Genomic DNA, 17,179 nt, shown 5'->3' on the forward strand with positions numbered 1-17,179 from the left:
AACTTAAAGTATAAAAAAAAAAAAAAAAAAAAAAAAAAAGAAGATTAGTAGTTGTCTGTGAATATGTTTGAAGAAGGGAAGGAGAAAGGATAAGGAAATGCAGAAGGACAGAGGAAAAGTTGAGGTAATTTAACTTGTCCACCTTCTTGATAATGGTAATAGTTATGTCATGATTATCAATTTTATACTTTAAATATGTAAAGTGTATAATCTGTCAATCAAACCCTATACAATTTATAACAATGAAACAAGTTGAATATTAGACAAGGTAGGAGTGGCAGAAAGATACCAGTACGTTAATTGTCAGACATCTATCTGACCCTAGTTCTCTCCATAGTTTTAGGTAAACAGGAGAATATGGCAAAATCACATCTATTCTGATCAAGCAGTGGCTTCTGCAAACCACACTAGGCATGTCCAGCTCTGTCCTGGAGTTGGCTAAGGGAGGAGTCAGGGCCAGTGGTGAGAAGCCCAGGCCCAGATACCAGCACTCGCTCATCCAGACATGAACTCTCAGATACATACGGAGCCCGTCCATGTGTGGGCTTACTTTCACATCTGTAAATACAGAACATTGACTCCTACGGAACATAGTTTACACGCATAGATAAAACTGAAATAAGGTGATCAGTGCAAAGTTTCTATCACAGTACAATTTAATAATAAGCACATTTTCTCAAACCCCAGTGTTGTCGCCAGTTTTCCTCAGGACACCCTCATCTGCTCGGGGCCCTGCTTTCTCTTTACGTGTCTCACCCCAGAGCTTGCTATATAGTAGGAGACATGCAAATAGGGCCCTCCATCTGCTGATGAAAATCAGCGCAGCCCAGACACTGCAGCTCTGGGAGAGAAGCCCAGCCCCAGGATTCACAGGTGTTTCTGCTTGCTGATCAGGACGGCACACAGAGCACTCACCATGAATTCTGAGCTCAGCTGGGTTTTCCTTGTTGCTATTTTAAAAGGTAATTCTTGGAGAACTATTGAAATTGAGTGTCAGTGATAAGAGTGAGATAAACAGTGGATATTTGTGGCACTTTCTGACCAGGGTGTCTCTGTGTTTGCAGGTGTCCAGTGTGAGGTGCAGCTGGTGGAGTCTGGGGGAGGCTTGGTCCAGCCTGGGGGGTCCCTGAGACTCTCCTGTGCAGCCTCTGGATTCACTTTCAGTAATTACTGGATGAATTGGGTCCGCCAGGCTCCAGGGAAGGGGCTGGAATGGGTCTCAGCTATTAATGCCGGTGGGAGTAGCACATACTATGCAGACTCTGTGAAGGGCCGATTCACCATCTCCAGAGACAACGCCAAGAACTCGCTGTATCTGCAGATGAACAGCCTGAGAGCCGAGGACACGGCCGTGTATTACTGTGTGAGAGACACAGTGAGGGGAGGCCCGTGTGAGCCCGGACACAAACCTCCTGCAGGGGTCCCCGAGACCACCAGGGGACATCAGGAGCCCTGTGAACTGGGCTGTCTCCAGGGCAGGTGCAGGTGCTGCTAAGGGCTGGCTTCCTGTCAGCATCTGGGGCTGTCTCCTCTAGTTTCCTCAGAGAACCTTTCAGATTTATGATTCTGTGCTAACATTTAATGTCTCTGAATGTGAAATCTTTCCTCCTGGTGTTTTTAACAGGAGGACACATCCTCACCTCCACAGAAGCCCGAGTGTCACCCTGGGTACAGAAATGACCCTCCCCTGGCCACCAGAATCAGAGTTCTGAGGAAGCCCAGGAGAACCTGGGAAGAGTTTTCCACTCAGACTCAGGGCAGAGATCTGCATGGGAATCTCCGATTGGAACAGGCTCTGGGATTCAGATTGGAACCAAGAGGGAGGCTCATCCATGCCCAGGGTCCTTACAATTCTGACATTTTTCAGAGTAACCTCATTGTCCTTTAAAACTGAACATCTGACTCAGAACTAATCCATTTGTCCCTTTCTCTGCTATTCCATTTTCCTTTTCTCTAGGCTTCATTCTTACACTTCCCTTTTCTCCTTCTTTTTTCTGAAAATGGAGTGTGTGCTTCCTGTGGTCTAAACCACAGGTCTCAGAGACATTGCCTGGAAATCAGGGTGGCTCAGGCTGTGGCTCCTGCAGGACCTGGCAGGCTGAGGGGTCCTTCTTATTCCCCATTGCCTTGACGACCCTGCTGTCTTCTATGCATGGACACATTTGGGAAATGCAAGTGGACACTAATAGTCATTTCTTCAAATGGGATAGTGATGTAGAGCTGATCCTGTGCTTCTCACCCTGTCACAGAGCCCCCACCCTCACCTGTGACTTTCAAGAGAGCTGAGGATAGACACTTTGTTGTGGTGTGGGCTCTGTGTGACAGCAGTTGTGAGGTCTGGCTAGGCACAGCCAAAGCCAATGGAGCTGGCCATCAGGAAAGACAGGCTGGAATTCCCGGGATGTCCTATAGCCAAGACATAGAGTTCCATTATCTTCTCTTCTGCTGGGATTAAATCAGACCAACCAAATTCCTCTAGGACAATCTTCCTGACTTACAAAAAAGTGATGACAGGCTTTAATAACACCTGTAGTATACCATCAGAGCAACGACTACATTTGTGTTTGATTGAATAACTGAGATTATGTTCCAGTCAAGGTGACAGGCAAAACCGATTATTACCATGATTAATATTTTTTATTTTACACTGATTAATATTTTAATACTAACATTAATCAATGTCATATTAATATTAACACAATATTTTAAATTTGATAATTGAATCACACTCATAATAATTTTGCTAAACTATGTATGTCATTACTGGTCTTCTGAGAAGAAATCTCCGGTAGTGGCTTAAGTTTGCATGCATTTGTGGAAGAAGGGCATCAACCCTTTTGAGGGAAAATGCGTATAGGGTAAATGAGGCTGGGGAAGCTGATGGCATAAGATGGAAGCCTGTCCCTGAGTGAAGGAAAGAGGGAAGGAGGATTGGGTAGAAATTTCCTATATTTCTGTACTGTGCTAAGAAAGTCCAGAATACCACTGGGTCTTCTGCAAGTCAAAGCTGCCCCTTAGGAAACCCCCATGACCCCCAGCAGTGGCTCTGGCTCAGGTGAGTGCAGAGCTCACTCTATTCCTGAGAATGGAGCACAGGACATGGGCTTCGACATGAGCCATGTCTGTATATCAGAGAGCAGCAGCCAGATGTATGATCCAAGTACATAGCTCTGCCTGCAGGTGGAGGGAGAAAGGTGCATTGTCAGAGCTAACACGCATGGATTTTTATACAGGACACACGTTTTTCTTAGTTTATTGGAAGGCATATGAAAATGTGTGCAGACTGCAAACAATTGTAATTTTCACATTTATCTATTCCAAGATGTCCCGCAGAATTATTTCTTTTCTTTTTTTTTTCCTTTGGGAAAAACTACTTTTTTTTCCCATTTATTTATTTTATTGCATTTTAGGTTTTGGGGTACCTGTGAAGAACATGCAAGATTGCTGCATAGGTACAGGACATCCTGGAACACAGCTGCGATTTTCATGAGTATGTATACACACACATAGACATAAATATTGGTAAACATTATAAAATTGATTCTAATATGTATGTGCACAATGATGACTTTCAAACAAATTGTAACAACAGAAACCAGATATATCTTTCCACTGGAAATAACTTTAAAACACAGTGAAATTTCTTAAACTTGATTTTAAAATGTTTGACATCAAGTAATAAGGACAGTGATTGTTGAGAGAGGGAAAGTATACAAAAGGAGCCCGCTGATGAATGCATGCTTACTTTCTTAAGAGAGTTTCCAGGCACAGTGCTCAAGTAGAAACAGGTAGATCTGAAGTTGAGGAAAAGGAGCTGAGATCTCAGACAGGCCAAGAAGTGTGGAGACCACAGAATACACAGAGGATTGCAGAACACTGTTCAGAGAGTGAGCCCCACAGATGGCAGGAGGGTGACCCCGGCTTGGTAGAGTGCAGATCTGTGTGTGGGAACCAGGGCAAGTTGTACATGAGAACACACCCTATTAGAGTGGCTTTTCTCAAAATCTAAAACTATGGAAAAATAAATGAAATAATTGCCTAGTTTAACATATACCAAAATATATCTTGATAAAGCCAAATAAAAAACAGGTGAATTCACTGCATTACTCACTAGAAAAGTGTATTTCCAAACAATGATAACATCAAAGTGAGTGAACAAATCAATTCCATCATGGCAGTCGGCTTAACAGAAAAATATTTAAAATACTTATGGACCTACTAAAGAAACTTTAAACACAAGCATGAATAGAGTTATCTAATTACAGGAGTGATGGTGTAGGAAGCCCCAAGCTTTCCATTGAAACAACTACATCTGGTAAAAATAAATGTAAATTTCAACCATTCAAAATCAATGCAAATTATTCTAAGAAAACACAGTAAATAAAAGCTATTGATCGATAAAATGTGCTGCTATAGATTGAATGTTTATTAACCCCACGGTGTCTATGTTGGAATAAATCCAACATGATGGTGTTAGGAGGTGGGGCCTTTGGTAAGTGAATAGATGTTTTTGGGAGGTGTTGAGGTGCCACCTTTATAAGTAAGATTAGTGCCCTCATGTGGAAATCCAGAGTTTTCCGGCTCCCCTTCCACCATGTGAGGACAGAGTAGGATGATGCTCCTCTCAGAATAATTTATTGGGTCTTCCCCAGATACCAATCTGAAAAGCATCTTGATCTTTAACTTCCTATCCTTTGGAATTCAGAAATACATGTTTATGTTATTTCTGAGCCACCCATTTTATTGAGTTCTCTTATAGCAGCTGAAACAGACTAAAACATTTATGAAGTCTCAAGAAGGAAAGTGAGGGTCCACCATACTTAAGAGACAAGCATTACTATGTCATCTTCAGCTCAGGATGACAGAGTCTTGCCCTTGAGCTGATCTGACAAGAAGATGGTGCTTCCTCTCCCCCATATCTCAGTTGAGGCCATGGTGTCAGATCTCTACGATGGAGAATAAATTACAGCCTGTGATGTGATGGATGCGTATCTCTCCCCAGCTTCACTTGCAAGATAGAGTTTCCATGCCATGCATTATAGACCGAAAACAGAGGGACCCCACTGATTCTCACCCCTGCTCGCTCTTATGTCAGAGATTCTGGGGAGTTTCCTGCGAGAGGTGCAGTGAGACTGTATGAGTCCACTATTCTTATACAGTGCTGTGCTCTTGAAGCAGGAGTGTCACACTGAGAATCATGAATAATTTCCTGTGCACCATGTCATAGGCTATTATGTTTTTATAGTTAAAAGAGGCAGGGCGTAAAAACAGAGATACGGAACTCTCTAAATTTTGTGACTTTATTTGCAGTCAAACGTGAATAATTTCTACCTTAAAGTTCTCCTTATGGACATAATATATTTTTATTGTAAGTAATTAATGAAAAGCTGACAGCTCCGTGAGAGCAATAAAACACTTGGTTTAGCAGAGAGAATGAGAAATAGCATAATTTAAGAATAATCAGCTGGACACTGTTCCATTTGCCTGTATTTTCAGCTAGTCAGGGTGTTAATGTGGGAAGACCACTTGAGCCCAGGATTTCATGGCCAGCCTGCAAAATATTGCTAGACCCATTTTCTCCAAAAAGAAAATAACATTCTGGGTCATTAAAAACCTCAAAAACTGCCCCTCAAAACAGGAACAAATATAATTTCATTAGACTGTGGATCCATTTTGACACAAAACAGTGACACTATGCCAGTAATGAGTACAGATTAACATTCAGTTGTTATTTTAAGAAATACAGACTCTCAGAGACATCAGGCAGAGGCTGTCTAAGGCAACACTGCCAAATGATTCTTTTCCATCGACATTGTGTGTATATCCAGGAATGCACCTGTGAATGGTGACATCATGTCTCTCATAGTATGAAGTAAAAAGACATTACTACTCATCTAACAAAGGATTAATAATGAGAATATACCAGGATCTCAAACAACTCTATAGGAAAAAAATCTAGCTATCTGAATAAAAAGTGGACAATAATTATTTCTCAAAATAAGACTTTCAAATTGAAAACAGGCATATAAAAATGCACTGTACAACAATGATCATCAGAAAAATGCACAACAAAACTACAATGAAATATTATGCCATCTGATTTTAAAATGACATTCATCCTAAAACCAGGCAATAACATGCTGGAGAGGAAATGGAGAAATGGGAACATTCATAAACTATTGGTGGGCATTTAAATGAGTACAACCACTATAAAGAACAGCTTCGCATTTCCTCAAAGCCTGATAATAGAGTTATCATATAATCCAGCAATCCTTCTGCTGGTCTATACCCCCAAAAGAAACTTTTTTGCACTGTTATATCTGTTATAACACTGTTCATAATATTCAAAATTTGAAAGCAGCCTAAATGCCCATTAACAGATAAACAGATAAATAAAATGTGGTACATATAGTACATGGATTACTATTCTGCCATAAAAAGAATGAGATTTTGTCATTTGTAACAAAGTGGATGAAACTAGAGTTCATTATATTAATTCAAATAAGCCTTCTGCATATGGCTAGCCAGTTTTCCCAACATCATTTATTAAACATGGATGTTTCCCCATTGTTTGTTTTTGTCAGGTTTGTCAAATATCAGATGGTAGTAGATGTTTGGTGTTATTTCTGAGGCCTCTGTTCTGTTCCATTGGTCTATATATCTGTTTTGGTACCAGTACCATGCTGTTTTTGTTACTGTAGCCTTGTAGCATAGTTTGAAGTCAGGTAGAGTGACGCCTCCAGCTTTGTTCTTTTTTCTTAATATTGTCTTGGATATGTGGGCTCTTTTTTGGTTCCATATGAAATTTAAAGTAGTTTTTTTTCCCCAATTCTGTTAAGAAAGTCAGTGGTAGCTTGATTGGGGTAGCACTGAATCTATACATTACTTTGAGCAGTATAAACATTTTGACAATATTGATTCTTCCTATCCATGAGCATGGAATGTGTTTCTATTTGTGTGTGTCCTCTCTTATTTTCTTGAGCAGTGGTTTGTAGTTTTCCTGGAAGAGGTCCATCACATACCATGCAAGTTGTATTCCTAGGTATTTTATTCTCTTTGTAGCAATTGTAAATGTGTGTTCACTCATGATTTGGCACTCTGTTTGTCTGGATCCCTTCTTTACACATTATACAAAAATTAACTAGAGATGGATTAAAGAGTTAAAAGCCAAAATTGTCAAGTCGGGTCTAATTAAACTAAAGAGACTCTGCACAGCAAAACAAACTATCATCAGAGTGAGCAGGCAACCTACAGAATGGGAGAAAATATTTCAATCTATCCATCTGAGAAAGTGCTAATTTCCAGAATCTACAAAGAACTTAAACAAATTTGTAAAAACACCAAAACCCCACTAAAAACTGGGTGAAGGACATGAGCAGACATTTCTCAGAACGAGACATTTCTTCAGCCAACAAACATATTTTAAAAAGCTCATCATCAATGGTCATTACAGAAACGCAAACCAAAACTACATTGGGATACCATCTGATGCTAGTTATAATGATGATCGTTAAAAAGTCAGAAAACAGCCAGGCGCGGTGGCTCACACCTGTAATCCCAGCACTTTGGGAGGCTGAGGCAGGCGGATCACTAGGTCAAGAGATCAAGATCATACTGGCCAACATGGTGAAACCCCATCTCTACTAAAAAATACAAAAAAAAAAAAAATAGCTGGGCGTGGTGGTGCGTGCCTGTAGTCTCCGCTACTCGGGAGGCTGAGGCAGGAGAATTGCTTGAACCCAGGAGGCAGAGATTGCAGTGGGCCGAGATTGTGCCTGGTGCCTGGTGACAAAGCAAGACTCCATCTCAAAAAAAAAAAAAGTCAGAAAACAACAGATGCTGGGGAGGATGTGGAGACATAGGAAGGCGTTTACACTGTTGATGGGAGTGTAAATCAGTTCAACAATTGTGCTTTTTTGTGGAACATCATCAACTGGAATCCAGTGCTGACATGCAGTTCCTTTATTCTTTAATCTTATTGACCACACTATTTCCAAAGCTACTTAGTGCCTTCCTGTATTTCATACATTTGTAATGACATTAGATATTTTCTGTACTGTCTGAATTCCATCCTGGAATTCCTAACTACCTATTTTCTTTTTACATTTCTTATGAATTCAGATTGTATTAGTCAGGGTTCTTTAGAGGGACAGAACTAAAAGGAGACAGATCGATGACAGATAGATGATAGATAGATAGATAGATAGATAGATAGATAGATAGATAGATATACACATTATATATGGAGTTTATTAAAAAGTATTAAGTCACCCTGTCAGAAGGTCCCACAATAGGCCATCTGCAACCTAAGGAGCAAGGAAGCCAGTCCAAGTTCCAATGCTGAAGAATTGGAGTCTGATGTTTGAGATGAGGAAGCATCCAGCATGGGAGAAAGAGGTAGGCTGGGAGGCTAAGCCAGTCTAACCTTTTCATGTTTTTCTGTTTGCTATTTATTCTGGTTGCACTGGCAGCTGATTAGATTGTGCCACCCAGATTAAGGGTGTGTCTGCCTTTTTCAGCCCACTGGCTCAAAGGTTACTCTCCTTTGGCAACACCTCACAGACAAACTCAGGATCAATACTTTGCATCCTTCAATATGATCAACGTGACAATCAATATTTACCATTACAAGTCCACCCCTTGTTGGCTTTAACCCATACACATCTCCTGATATACGTAATCTTCAAACAAAGACAATCATAAAGTCATAATTACACTTAACATACTACAGCTACTCTTCATATAAGCAGAAATGCACCAGTCCCCGATCTGAACACTATTACATGTGGTCCACTCTCTCAAGGACACAGCCGTGATCATCCTATGACTTGGTGTCTAGAAGACTCATGCACTTTTAATTTTACCTTCAATATTACACTCCACTTTATCACATGCAGACAGAGCAGAGTATTTTAAGACATTGATGTGTTAGGCTGAAAAATTCAACAGTACCTAAAAGTTGCCTTCTCACGACTGCCAGTTTTTACAGAATAAGCATCTGCCATCCCCTAGGAAGGGGCTATGGTGCATAATGTGCACTGTTAGTGGTTATGGAAATTGATCCATTGTGGCAAATGGCAGCATCTTCTTCTTTTATAAGACTAAATAGTATTATGTGTACACACCACATTGTCTTTATCCGTCTTCTATCTACTGACACTCAGATTGTTTTCATTTCTTGGCTGTTATGAATAGTGTTTCAATAAACATAGGGTACAGGCACTTTATAAGGTGGTGATTTCATCTCCTTTGGGTATACTCCAAGAAACCGAATTTCTGGTCATCTAATATTTCTGGATTTAATTCATTTAAGAGCCTTTATACTGCTTTCCATAACTGTGGAAATGTAGAATGGTATGGCCATTATGAAAAACAGTTTCAGTTTTGAGGTATGATCAATAAACAAATAATGTGGTTGTCAGTGAGATTTCTAATAAATATGATAGAAAACAAGGAAGGTTTCTCATGTTAAAGCAAGGATGGATTATAAATTTGCCTCTTATTTCCTTAAAAGCAAATGATTGGAAGCATGCATGATGGAGGTTGCTGGCAGGTTTTAGGAGGTTGTTAGCAGGTTTTAGGATGATCTCATTAGAGGAGAATGTGTTGGATAAAACTGTTGGGTGTTCAGACACAGGCATACAGATACTAAATATGAAACCATGAAGTCAAGTGAGGATCTAGAACATGTCCAAGTGAAGCAACAAGATATTATCAAAGGCACCTATTGCTCCATCGCAAGGGTGATAAACTTTTGAAGTGTAAGTGCACATTAAGTGATAAAGTTAGCATGTTTACATGAAGTTTGTTTACTATGACAAGGGCTTCTACAGATTACTCACACACAAATATGCACAATGTATTTTTGCACACATAGATGTCTAGAGAATAACCCTCTTAGAGAAACTTTCAGGTTACATAAATCTGTGTTAGTTTTGGATCTCATGGGAATGTCTCTTTTTGAAGACTGGTCTATTTTTCAAGCAGGGAAATTATCTCTGTTGGAGTAGGCTTTCAATTGTGTAGATTTCTTAGTTGCTTCTTTAGTTGTAAGACATGAACCAAAAAATTGACTAACTGGAATTTCACGGCTGTGTGGTTAAAAATTTCTTACAAGATTTCTTTCAATTATTTGAGACAAGTTATCCTGATATTTTTTTCTCCAATAGATGAATTTTCACGAGAATTCAGGAAACCACCTCTCAGGTGCTTTATTTTAAAAGACTAGCTTCTCAGGCAAAGAAAAACTTCTGTCTAACCATGGTAAGCTCATTTCTTCTGCAAATAATTAAGTTTTTTTCCCCCATTTATTTATTTTATTGCATTTTAGGTTTTGGCACTGCCAAATATCATATAAATTTTACACTCCAATTTACTGAAAATTGTGACTCTTGAATTTAATATTGATTGGAATTGACAAAAATGTCCCATATTCAGATGTGTTCTATGTTGCTGGCCCAACATATCAGTGAGCTGAGAATCCTCCATTAGCTCCATCTGTCTGTAGCACTGAGTTGATTGACAATCCTCAGAGCCATCCATGAAGGAGAGTCCTGATGTTAATGGGATTCTCGTAGACACTCAGGTGAATAGAAGAAAGAAACAGGATGAAGGGCTGCCAGCCACATCCACAACACTAGGAATAATTACCATCTGAGTATAAAGGTCTACATCATTCAGAATTCCCTGCATGGCAGGCTGACACAAAAAATCCAACCACACAGAGGCTCCTCAGCGGCCCTTACAGTCCTTTCAGGGAAGAAATAATCTCCATGTTATGTGAGTCAGTAAAGCTGCTCTGAGCTACAGTAAAGGGGATGGGGCCCAGATTTGTCTGAGTTCTGTGTGATTATTATACTCAGCTGCTGCTCCAATATGGTCTCGGTATGGACAATTTAAATGAGCCTGGCTGTGTGGTTTGTCATATGAAAATCTGAACTAAATAAGCATAAAGGGTGTGTCTGGACTAGCATGAGGGTGAGAGATCCTGGGAGCCCTACACCTCATTTTCTCATCACCATTTTCTCCAGGAACCCCAAGGTTCTCAGGGCGGGAATCCATATAGATCTCTGAATGGCTCGATCACCAGGAGACTGAATCTCTGATAAATACACCCAGACCTTCTTCAGAAAGACAAACCAGGGGAAGGGCATTTCTAGATCCTCATCTCTGTGGGTAAAGGTAATCCATCCCCTTACAAGCCCATACCAGCAGCCTAACTTTATCATGAAAATGAGTAAAATTAGACAGTAGGGGCACATTTAAGAAAATTTTACTTCGATAATCTGACCAGAAGAGAACAAAAATCAGCTTCACACCTGGAGACTTCTTGTATACAGCACAGCACAGAGAAAGAAGACCACTACAGCATTAAAATGTGACTGTAAGCACATGGAATGCTTCTGTGTTCCACATTACATTCTCACCAGGTTAGTCATTATGGATTAAATATGAGAATGTGCCAAGGCACAAACTGTATCTGAGGAGGAAAATAAAAAAATAAATGTTAAGGAAAATAGACAAATTTGAAGCTGCTGACACAAGCAACTTCAGTAACAATAAACTGATTTCACCCTCATTGGCCTCAAATTTCATTTTCATGGGCATCTGCAGGATTCCAAAGTGAGACCAGGTGAATTCAGTGTGCATGCACTTCCCAAGGGCATTCTGTTTTCTTTACATCTGTTTGAAGAAAGTAGACACATACTCAGCCTTACTGTCAGTGTAGGGAGTGCTTCTCATGAGATGGATACCAGAAAAAAGGTAAACATGGGACCAATTAATGTAAAAATTAGCTACAACGTGTGTGTGTGTGTGCGCGTGTGTGTGTGTGTGCACCTGAACTTGTAGGTATTCTCAGGTTCAAGAATCAACTGCAGGACCCTAAAGGAAATAAGACTCTCCCCCAAAATCCTGAAGAGTTTTTGAATTCACCATGTGTCCAGTGATTCAGTGCCTCTTGAGCTCTAGGAAAGGTCTCCCTGGTGATGAATGAGAGCTTTTCTTAGGGTTACGCTGCAGTATTTTCTGGGTTTCCTAAGGCCAATTCAGTAGTTCAAAAGATGGGGTGTGAAATGGTGTCACTAAAGGAGAATTCTGGGCCCGGGCACAGACGCTTTATACTGGGCTAGAGAGACTGGTAGAAATATACCGTGTCACCTCCTTGCAGGATGGGGGCTGGGCTGCAGGGGGCGCTCAGAACACACCCAGCACAGGCTCCTGCCCCAGAGCAGGTGCACAGGATAGGAGGCTGGGAAGGGGTTTCCTCTCAGGTCCTGGGACTTCCTTTAAAAATATCTAAAATAAGTATTTCACAAGGACTGCTGATGATCATATAAATATCCTGTTCAATTGTGAATATTTGTCAAACTGGATGTTGTAATGAGACATACTTTTACAATGGGGATTTCAAACTCGGCTAGATAGCTTAACAGTAAGCAGCTGGAGGTCAGGAAGAAATTCTTTCTTATTTATAAGTGCCACTTTGGAATAATGCACTCATTCCCAAAATAACACTTTCGCATATCAAGGTCTAGAAATGGTTCAAATTGCCCCTGAGACACTCAAATGTGGGTTCAAAGTGAGGTGCCTGTCCTGCGGGAGCCTGTTCCCCAGTGGGGGAAGCTCTGTCAACACAGAGTTCCGGGATGTGTCGGGGACACATGGCTTCTCACAGGATTACAGCTTGAACCCTCAGCTTCTACAATTGTGTCGTCCATGTGTCACGTATTTGCTCTTTCTCATACTGGGTCAGGAATTGGGCTATTAAATAACATCCTTCATGAATATGCAAATAACTGAGGTGAATATAGAGATCTCTGTGTCCTGAGATAATCACCCAATGACCCACACCCCTCCTCAGAGAAGCCCCCCAAGCACAGCTCCTCACCATGGACTGGACCTGGAGGATCCTCTTCTTGGTGGCAGCAGCTACAGGTTTGGGGCTCCCCAGTCCCAGGGCTGAGGGAGAAATCAGTCTAGTAAAGAGAAACTTCACCCACTCCTGTCTCCTTTCCACAGGTGTCCACTCCCAGGTGCAGCTGGTGCAGTCTGGGCCAGAGCTGAAGCAGCCTGAGGCATCGGTGAGGGTCTCCTGCAAGGCTTCTGGTTACACCTTCAGTAGCTATGCTATCAACTGGGTGCGACAGGTCCCTGGACAAGGGCTTGAGTGGATGGGCTGGATCAACACCAACACTGGGAAGCCAACGTATTCCCAGGGCTTCACAGGACGGTTTGTCTTCTCCATGGACACCTCGGTCAGCACAGCATATCTGCAGATCAGCAGCCTGAAGGCTGAGGACACGGCCATGTATTACTGTGCGAGAGACACAGTGTGACAACCCACATCCTGAGAGTGTCAGAAACCCTGAGAGAGGAGGCCGCTGTGCTGAGCTGAGGCTGTGGTACAGCAGTTTCCTTAACTTCCATATTACCTCATTTAGCATTGACTTCCCCTTTTATATTAGCCAAGAATGTGGGATAGATGGTTGCTCCTAAGAGATCCTTAACTAGCCCATTCTTATGTTTTTTCCAGAATATGTGAGAAGCCACTTTGTTTGCAAAGCATCCCAAAGTCACGCCCTGTTCCAGACATATGTGTGCCCATTTCCTGGTCTTCGGTTAACTGACAAGCACTTATCAGTACACCTGGGCTAATTTCACATCAGGTAGAGGAATGTGTTCTAAAGGAAAGCTAATGTTGTAATAGCAATTCCTGCTTAATAACCTTCAGCTTCATTGTTGTGTGATCCATTAACCAATTATGTATGTTCAAGGTTCACAATAGGAGTTTCTAATAAATATAAGGGATGAATACAAGTTTCCCTAATCAAAATAAAACGTTTGTGAACACAACCTCGGTATTCAGCCATGTCTTCACCCTTCACATTGTTCACCACAAAGTAATTTTCACCTCTCCTGGAAATCGGGTTTGTTTTCAAATTAGTTTTTTTTTTTCAATTTTAATATATCAAGAATATTGTATGTGACTATTCCAGCAGAAAGTGAATTATGGGAACTTGAACTAACCAACTGAAAATAAATTCACAACTAATTAAACAAGATGCCAGAATGTGATTGGCCGCAGGCTTTGTTAATTCAGCAGTTTATGTACCCAGGCTTTAAATGCACATCTACTTGTTACCTTCATGGCACAGTCAACTCCCATTATGTGAGAAATGGTGGTGGCATTACCAACGGTCATGCACAGTTATAAAAATAGACTGGGTGAAGTGAGGGGTTGTTTAAATTCCTCTGAAGTGCAGCATCAACTCAGCAAACCACCTCTCTTCCCTCTGTGACTAGAGCTATGTCACAGCCACAGGGACCTAAATCCTTGATGGAGATAAGATGACTACATGAATTGAGCTGATCACTTTTATGCTATAATATTAATAGACGACACTGCATTCCAGCCTGGGCAACAGAACATGTCTTTTTCTGTAAAATAAAAAGGAAAGATAAATTGATAGATAACTGACTTTCACATTTTGGATAATAATATTTTCAAAACCAAAATTTAATTAACCCAGATTGTTAACTACATCTTCACTGAAAAGTTCCTAGTTTTGTTGATTTCCATCAACACTACAAGTGTTCAAATCTGGACATCCAAGAGAGTCTGGGAAATAAAGCACAATGAGGGCAGTGAAACTGGTGTGTCTTCAGCACCTCCTTACTCAGGAGGACTCAATACACCCTGGCACACTGCTGCTTCTCTGAATGACTCACAGGGACTCCAGGACTCTGCATCCTCCTCAAACATGTATCCCCCACTTTCCCTAAGTTCACGCTCTCAGTCTGCACTCTGAGCTCTTCACAGAGGTGAAAATGAGTTTTCAGATGGAAGTCCTTCTCACATCAACATGGAATTTACTATTTTATTTAATGACCACTCTTTCCATAATGGTTGATTTATTTTGGTCTGTTTATTACTGGTGATTTTCAAAGGAATCTCACTTGAATCTTTAACTCTTTTGCATTTTGTCTCCATGACAATATTGGGAAATTTTACCTCTAGCATTATAACATGATCTAGTGACCTGACACATTTGTAGTAAACAATACCTACAAATTCAGAAGCTCTTCATTTTTCTTCCTATGAACCATAATTCTTTCTATTATGTGTATGATCATATCCTAGCATCTCTCTACATATCCGCATATAGGTCTACAAGCCTATGAATTGTTTTCTGTTAATAAAGTGTATCTCAATTTCCTTCAATGTTCATAATTCTCCTAAGGGTGAGAAAGGAGCCAGGGGATGAAGGTCTTTCTGGATCTGTTCAAACAAAAGGCCGAGAGACCACCTACTATGTAAGGAGCTCTCCTGGCTCTGGATGTTGAGTCTGTCTCTTCTTCTCTGTTGTTTCACAGAAGGTCAGCTCGTTTGTTCAGCTCCTAAGAGAGCTCAGATTTGTCCTGATTTTAAGACACACCCAACTTCTGATGACTCTCCTGTTACCCACATCCATGGAGGTGGATTGTTTGATTCACTGAACTAATGTCAAATGCCCATGCTGCAACACGGCACACCTTAGGGTATGTCCTTGCAATTCAATGGAGGAGAAAGTCTTTCAGAGACAGCTGGATCTGAATTGGTAAATATGTAGAGAAGAGCTCTGGGCTTGAGTGTCATTGTCCAGCCATGTTTCACAGGTATGATCTGTCAGGGAAGGACCAGAGTTTCCTGTGCTCTCAGAGGGGAGGGCTCACAGATATTCTCTCTGAATCCTAGGAAAGGTAATTGCACTAATCTTAGTGATGAGACTATCCTCCAGTGCTGATCTATTATATAGTTTTTGTCTTAAATTGTCATTGCAATCCCCAATCTACATCTTTTCACACAAATATGTTTAGAGGTCAGGCCATATCTTCAGGGTCATTTAAGGGTAGAACAGTATTGACCCTATTCCACAATCTGTCCTTGATCCATGATCACACTCATCTCCCAGACCAGCTCCTTCAGCACATCTCCCTACCTGGAAGAAGAGGACTCTGGGCTTGGGGAGGAGGCCCCAGGAAGAGAACTGAGTTCTTAGAGGGCACAGCCAGCATCCTCCTCCCAGGGAGAGCCTGAAAGACTGGGGCCTGCTCATCCCTTTTCACTGCTCCATACAAAGTCACCACCCACATGCAAATCCTCACTTAGGCACCCACAGGAAACCACCACACGTTTCCTTAAATTCAGGGTCCTGCTCACATGGGAAATGCTTCCTGAGAGTCATGGACCTCTCATGCAAGAGCAGGAAACACCTGTGGTTCTTCCTTCCCCTGGTGGCAGCTCCCAGATGTGAGTGTCTCAGGGGTGCAGATATGAATTTATGGGGGCTGCCTCTAAGCCCAGGGATCACCGTGTGTCTCTCTGTTCACAGGGGTCCTGTCCCAGGTGCAGCTTCAGGAGTCAGGCCCAGGACTGGTGAAGCCTTCGGAGACCCTGTCCCTCACCTGCGCTGTCTCTGGTTACTCCATCAGCAGTGATTACTGGTGGAGCTGGATCCGCCAGCCTCCAGGGAAGGGGCTGGAGTGGATTGGGTACATCTATCATAGTGGGAGCACCTACTACAACCCGTCCCTCAAGAGTCGAGTCACCCTATCAGCAGACCCGTCCAAGAACCAGTTCTCCCTGAGGCTGAGCCCTGTGGCCGCCGCGGACACGGCCGTGTATTACTGTGCAAGACACAGTGAGGGGAGGTGAGTGTGAGCCCAGACACAAACCTCCCTGCAGGGCGGCAGACACGGCCGTGTATTACTGTGCAAGATATAGTGAGGGGAGGTGAGTGTGAGCCCAGACACAAACCTCCCTGCAGGGCGGCAGACACGGCCGTGTGTTACTGTGCGAGACACAGTGAGGGGAGGTGAGTGTCCAGCCCAGGTACAAACCTCCCTGCTGGGAGGCGGGGCGGGCGCAGGTGCTGCTCAGGACCAGCAGGGGGTGCGCGGGGCCCGCAGAGCCCGAGGCCGGGTCCGGAGCAGGTGCAGGGAGGGCGGGGCTTCCTCATGTGCTCAGTGGGCTCCCTCCCCGCCAGCACTGGAGCTGTGTCCAGGGCTCCTTTCTTTGTTCTCTGTGGTTCTGCTTCCTCACATCCTTGTGCTAGCAAAGAAAGGAGGAAGACAAATTTCTTGTTAACTGTTGAGGTTTCACCGATTGCTAGAGACTTTCCTGCCTGTTCCTGAATGG

At 42.1% G+C, this 17,179-nt stretch overlaps 3 gene segments (V, D, J or C); all 3 read left to right on the forward strand.

Moving 5' to 3' along the window:
• Positions 1 to 853: 853 nt before the first annotated feature.
• LOC108297560 lies at positions 854 to 1,519 on the forward strand. The segment is given in 2 exon segments: positions 854 to 962; positions 1,065 to 1,519. Coding segments are annotated over 2 exon segments (477 nt in total).
• An 11,241-nt stretch (positions 1,520 to 12,760) lies between these two features.
• LOC108297571 lies at positions 12,761 to 14,072 on the forward strand. The segment is given in 2 exon segments: positions 12,761 to 12,936; positions 13,021 to 14,072. Coding segments are annotated over 2 exon segments (363 nt in total).
• Positions 14,073 to 16,194: 2,122 nt separating this feature from the next.
• LOC108297567 lies at positions 16,195 to 16,726 on the forward strand. The segment is given in 2 exon segments: positions 16,195 to 16,291; positions 16,374 to 16,726. Coding segments are annotated over 2 exon segments (390 nt in total).
• The last annotated feature ends 453 nt before the right edge of the window (positions 16,727 to 17,179 follow it).

The sequence above is a fragment of the Cebus imitator genome, unplaced genomic scaffold (genome assembly GCF_001604975.1).
Source record: "Cebus imitator isolate Cc_AM_T3 unplaced genomic scaffold, Cebus_imitator-1.0 Scaffold814, whole genome shotgun sequence".
NCBI lineage: Eukaryota > Metazoa > Chordata > Mammalia > Primates > Cebidae > Cebus > Cebus imitator.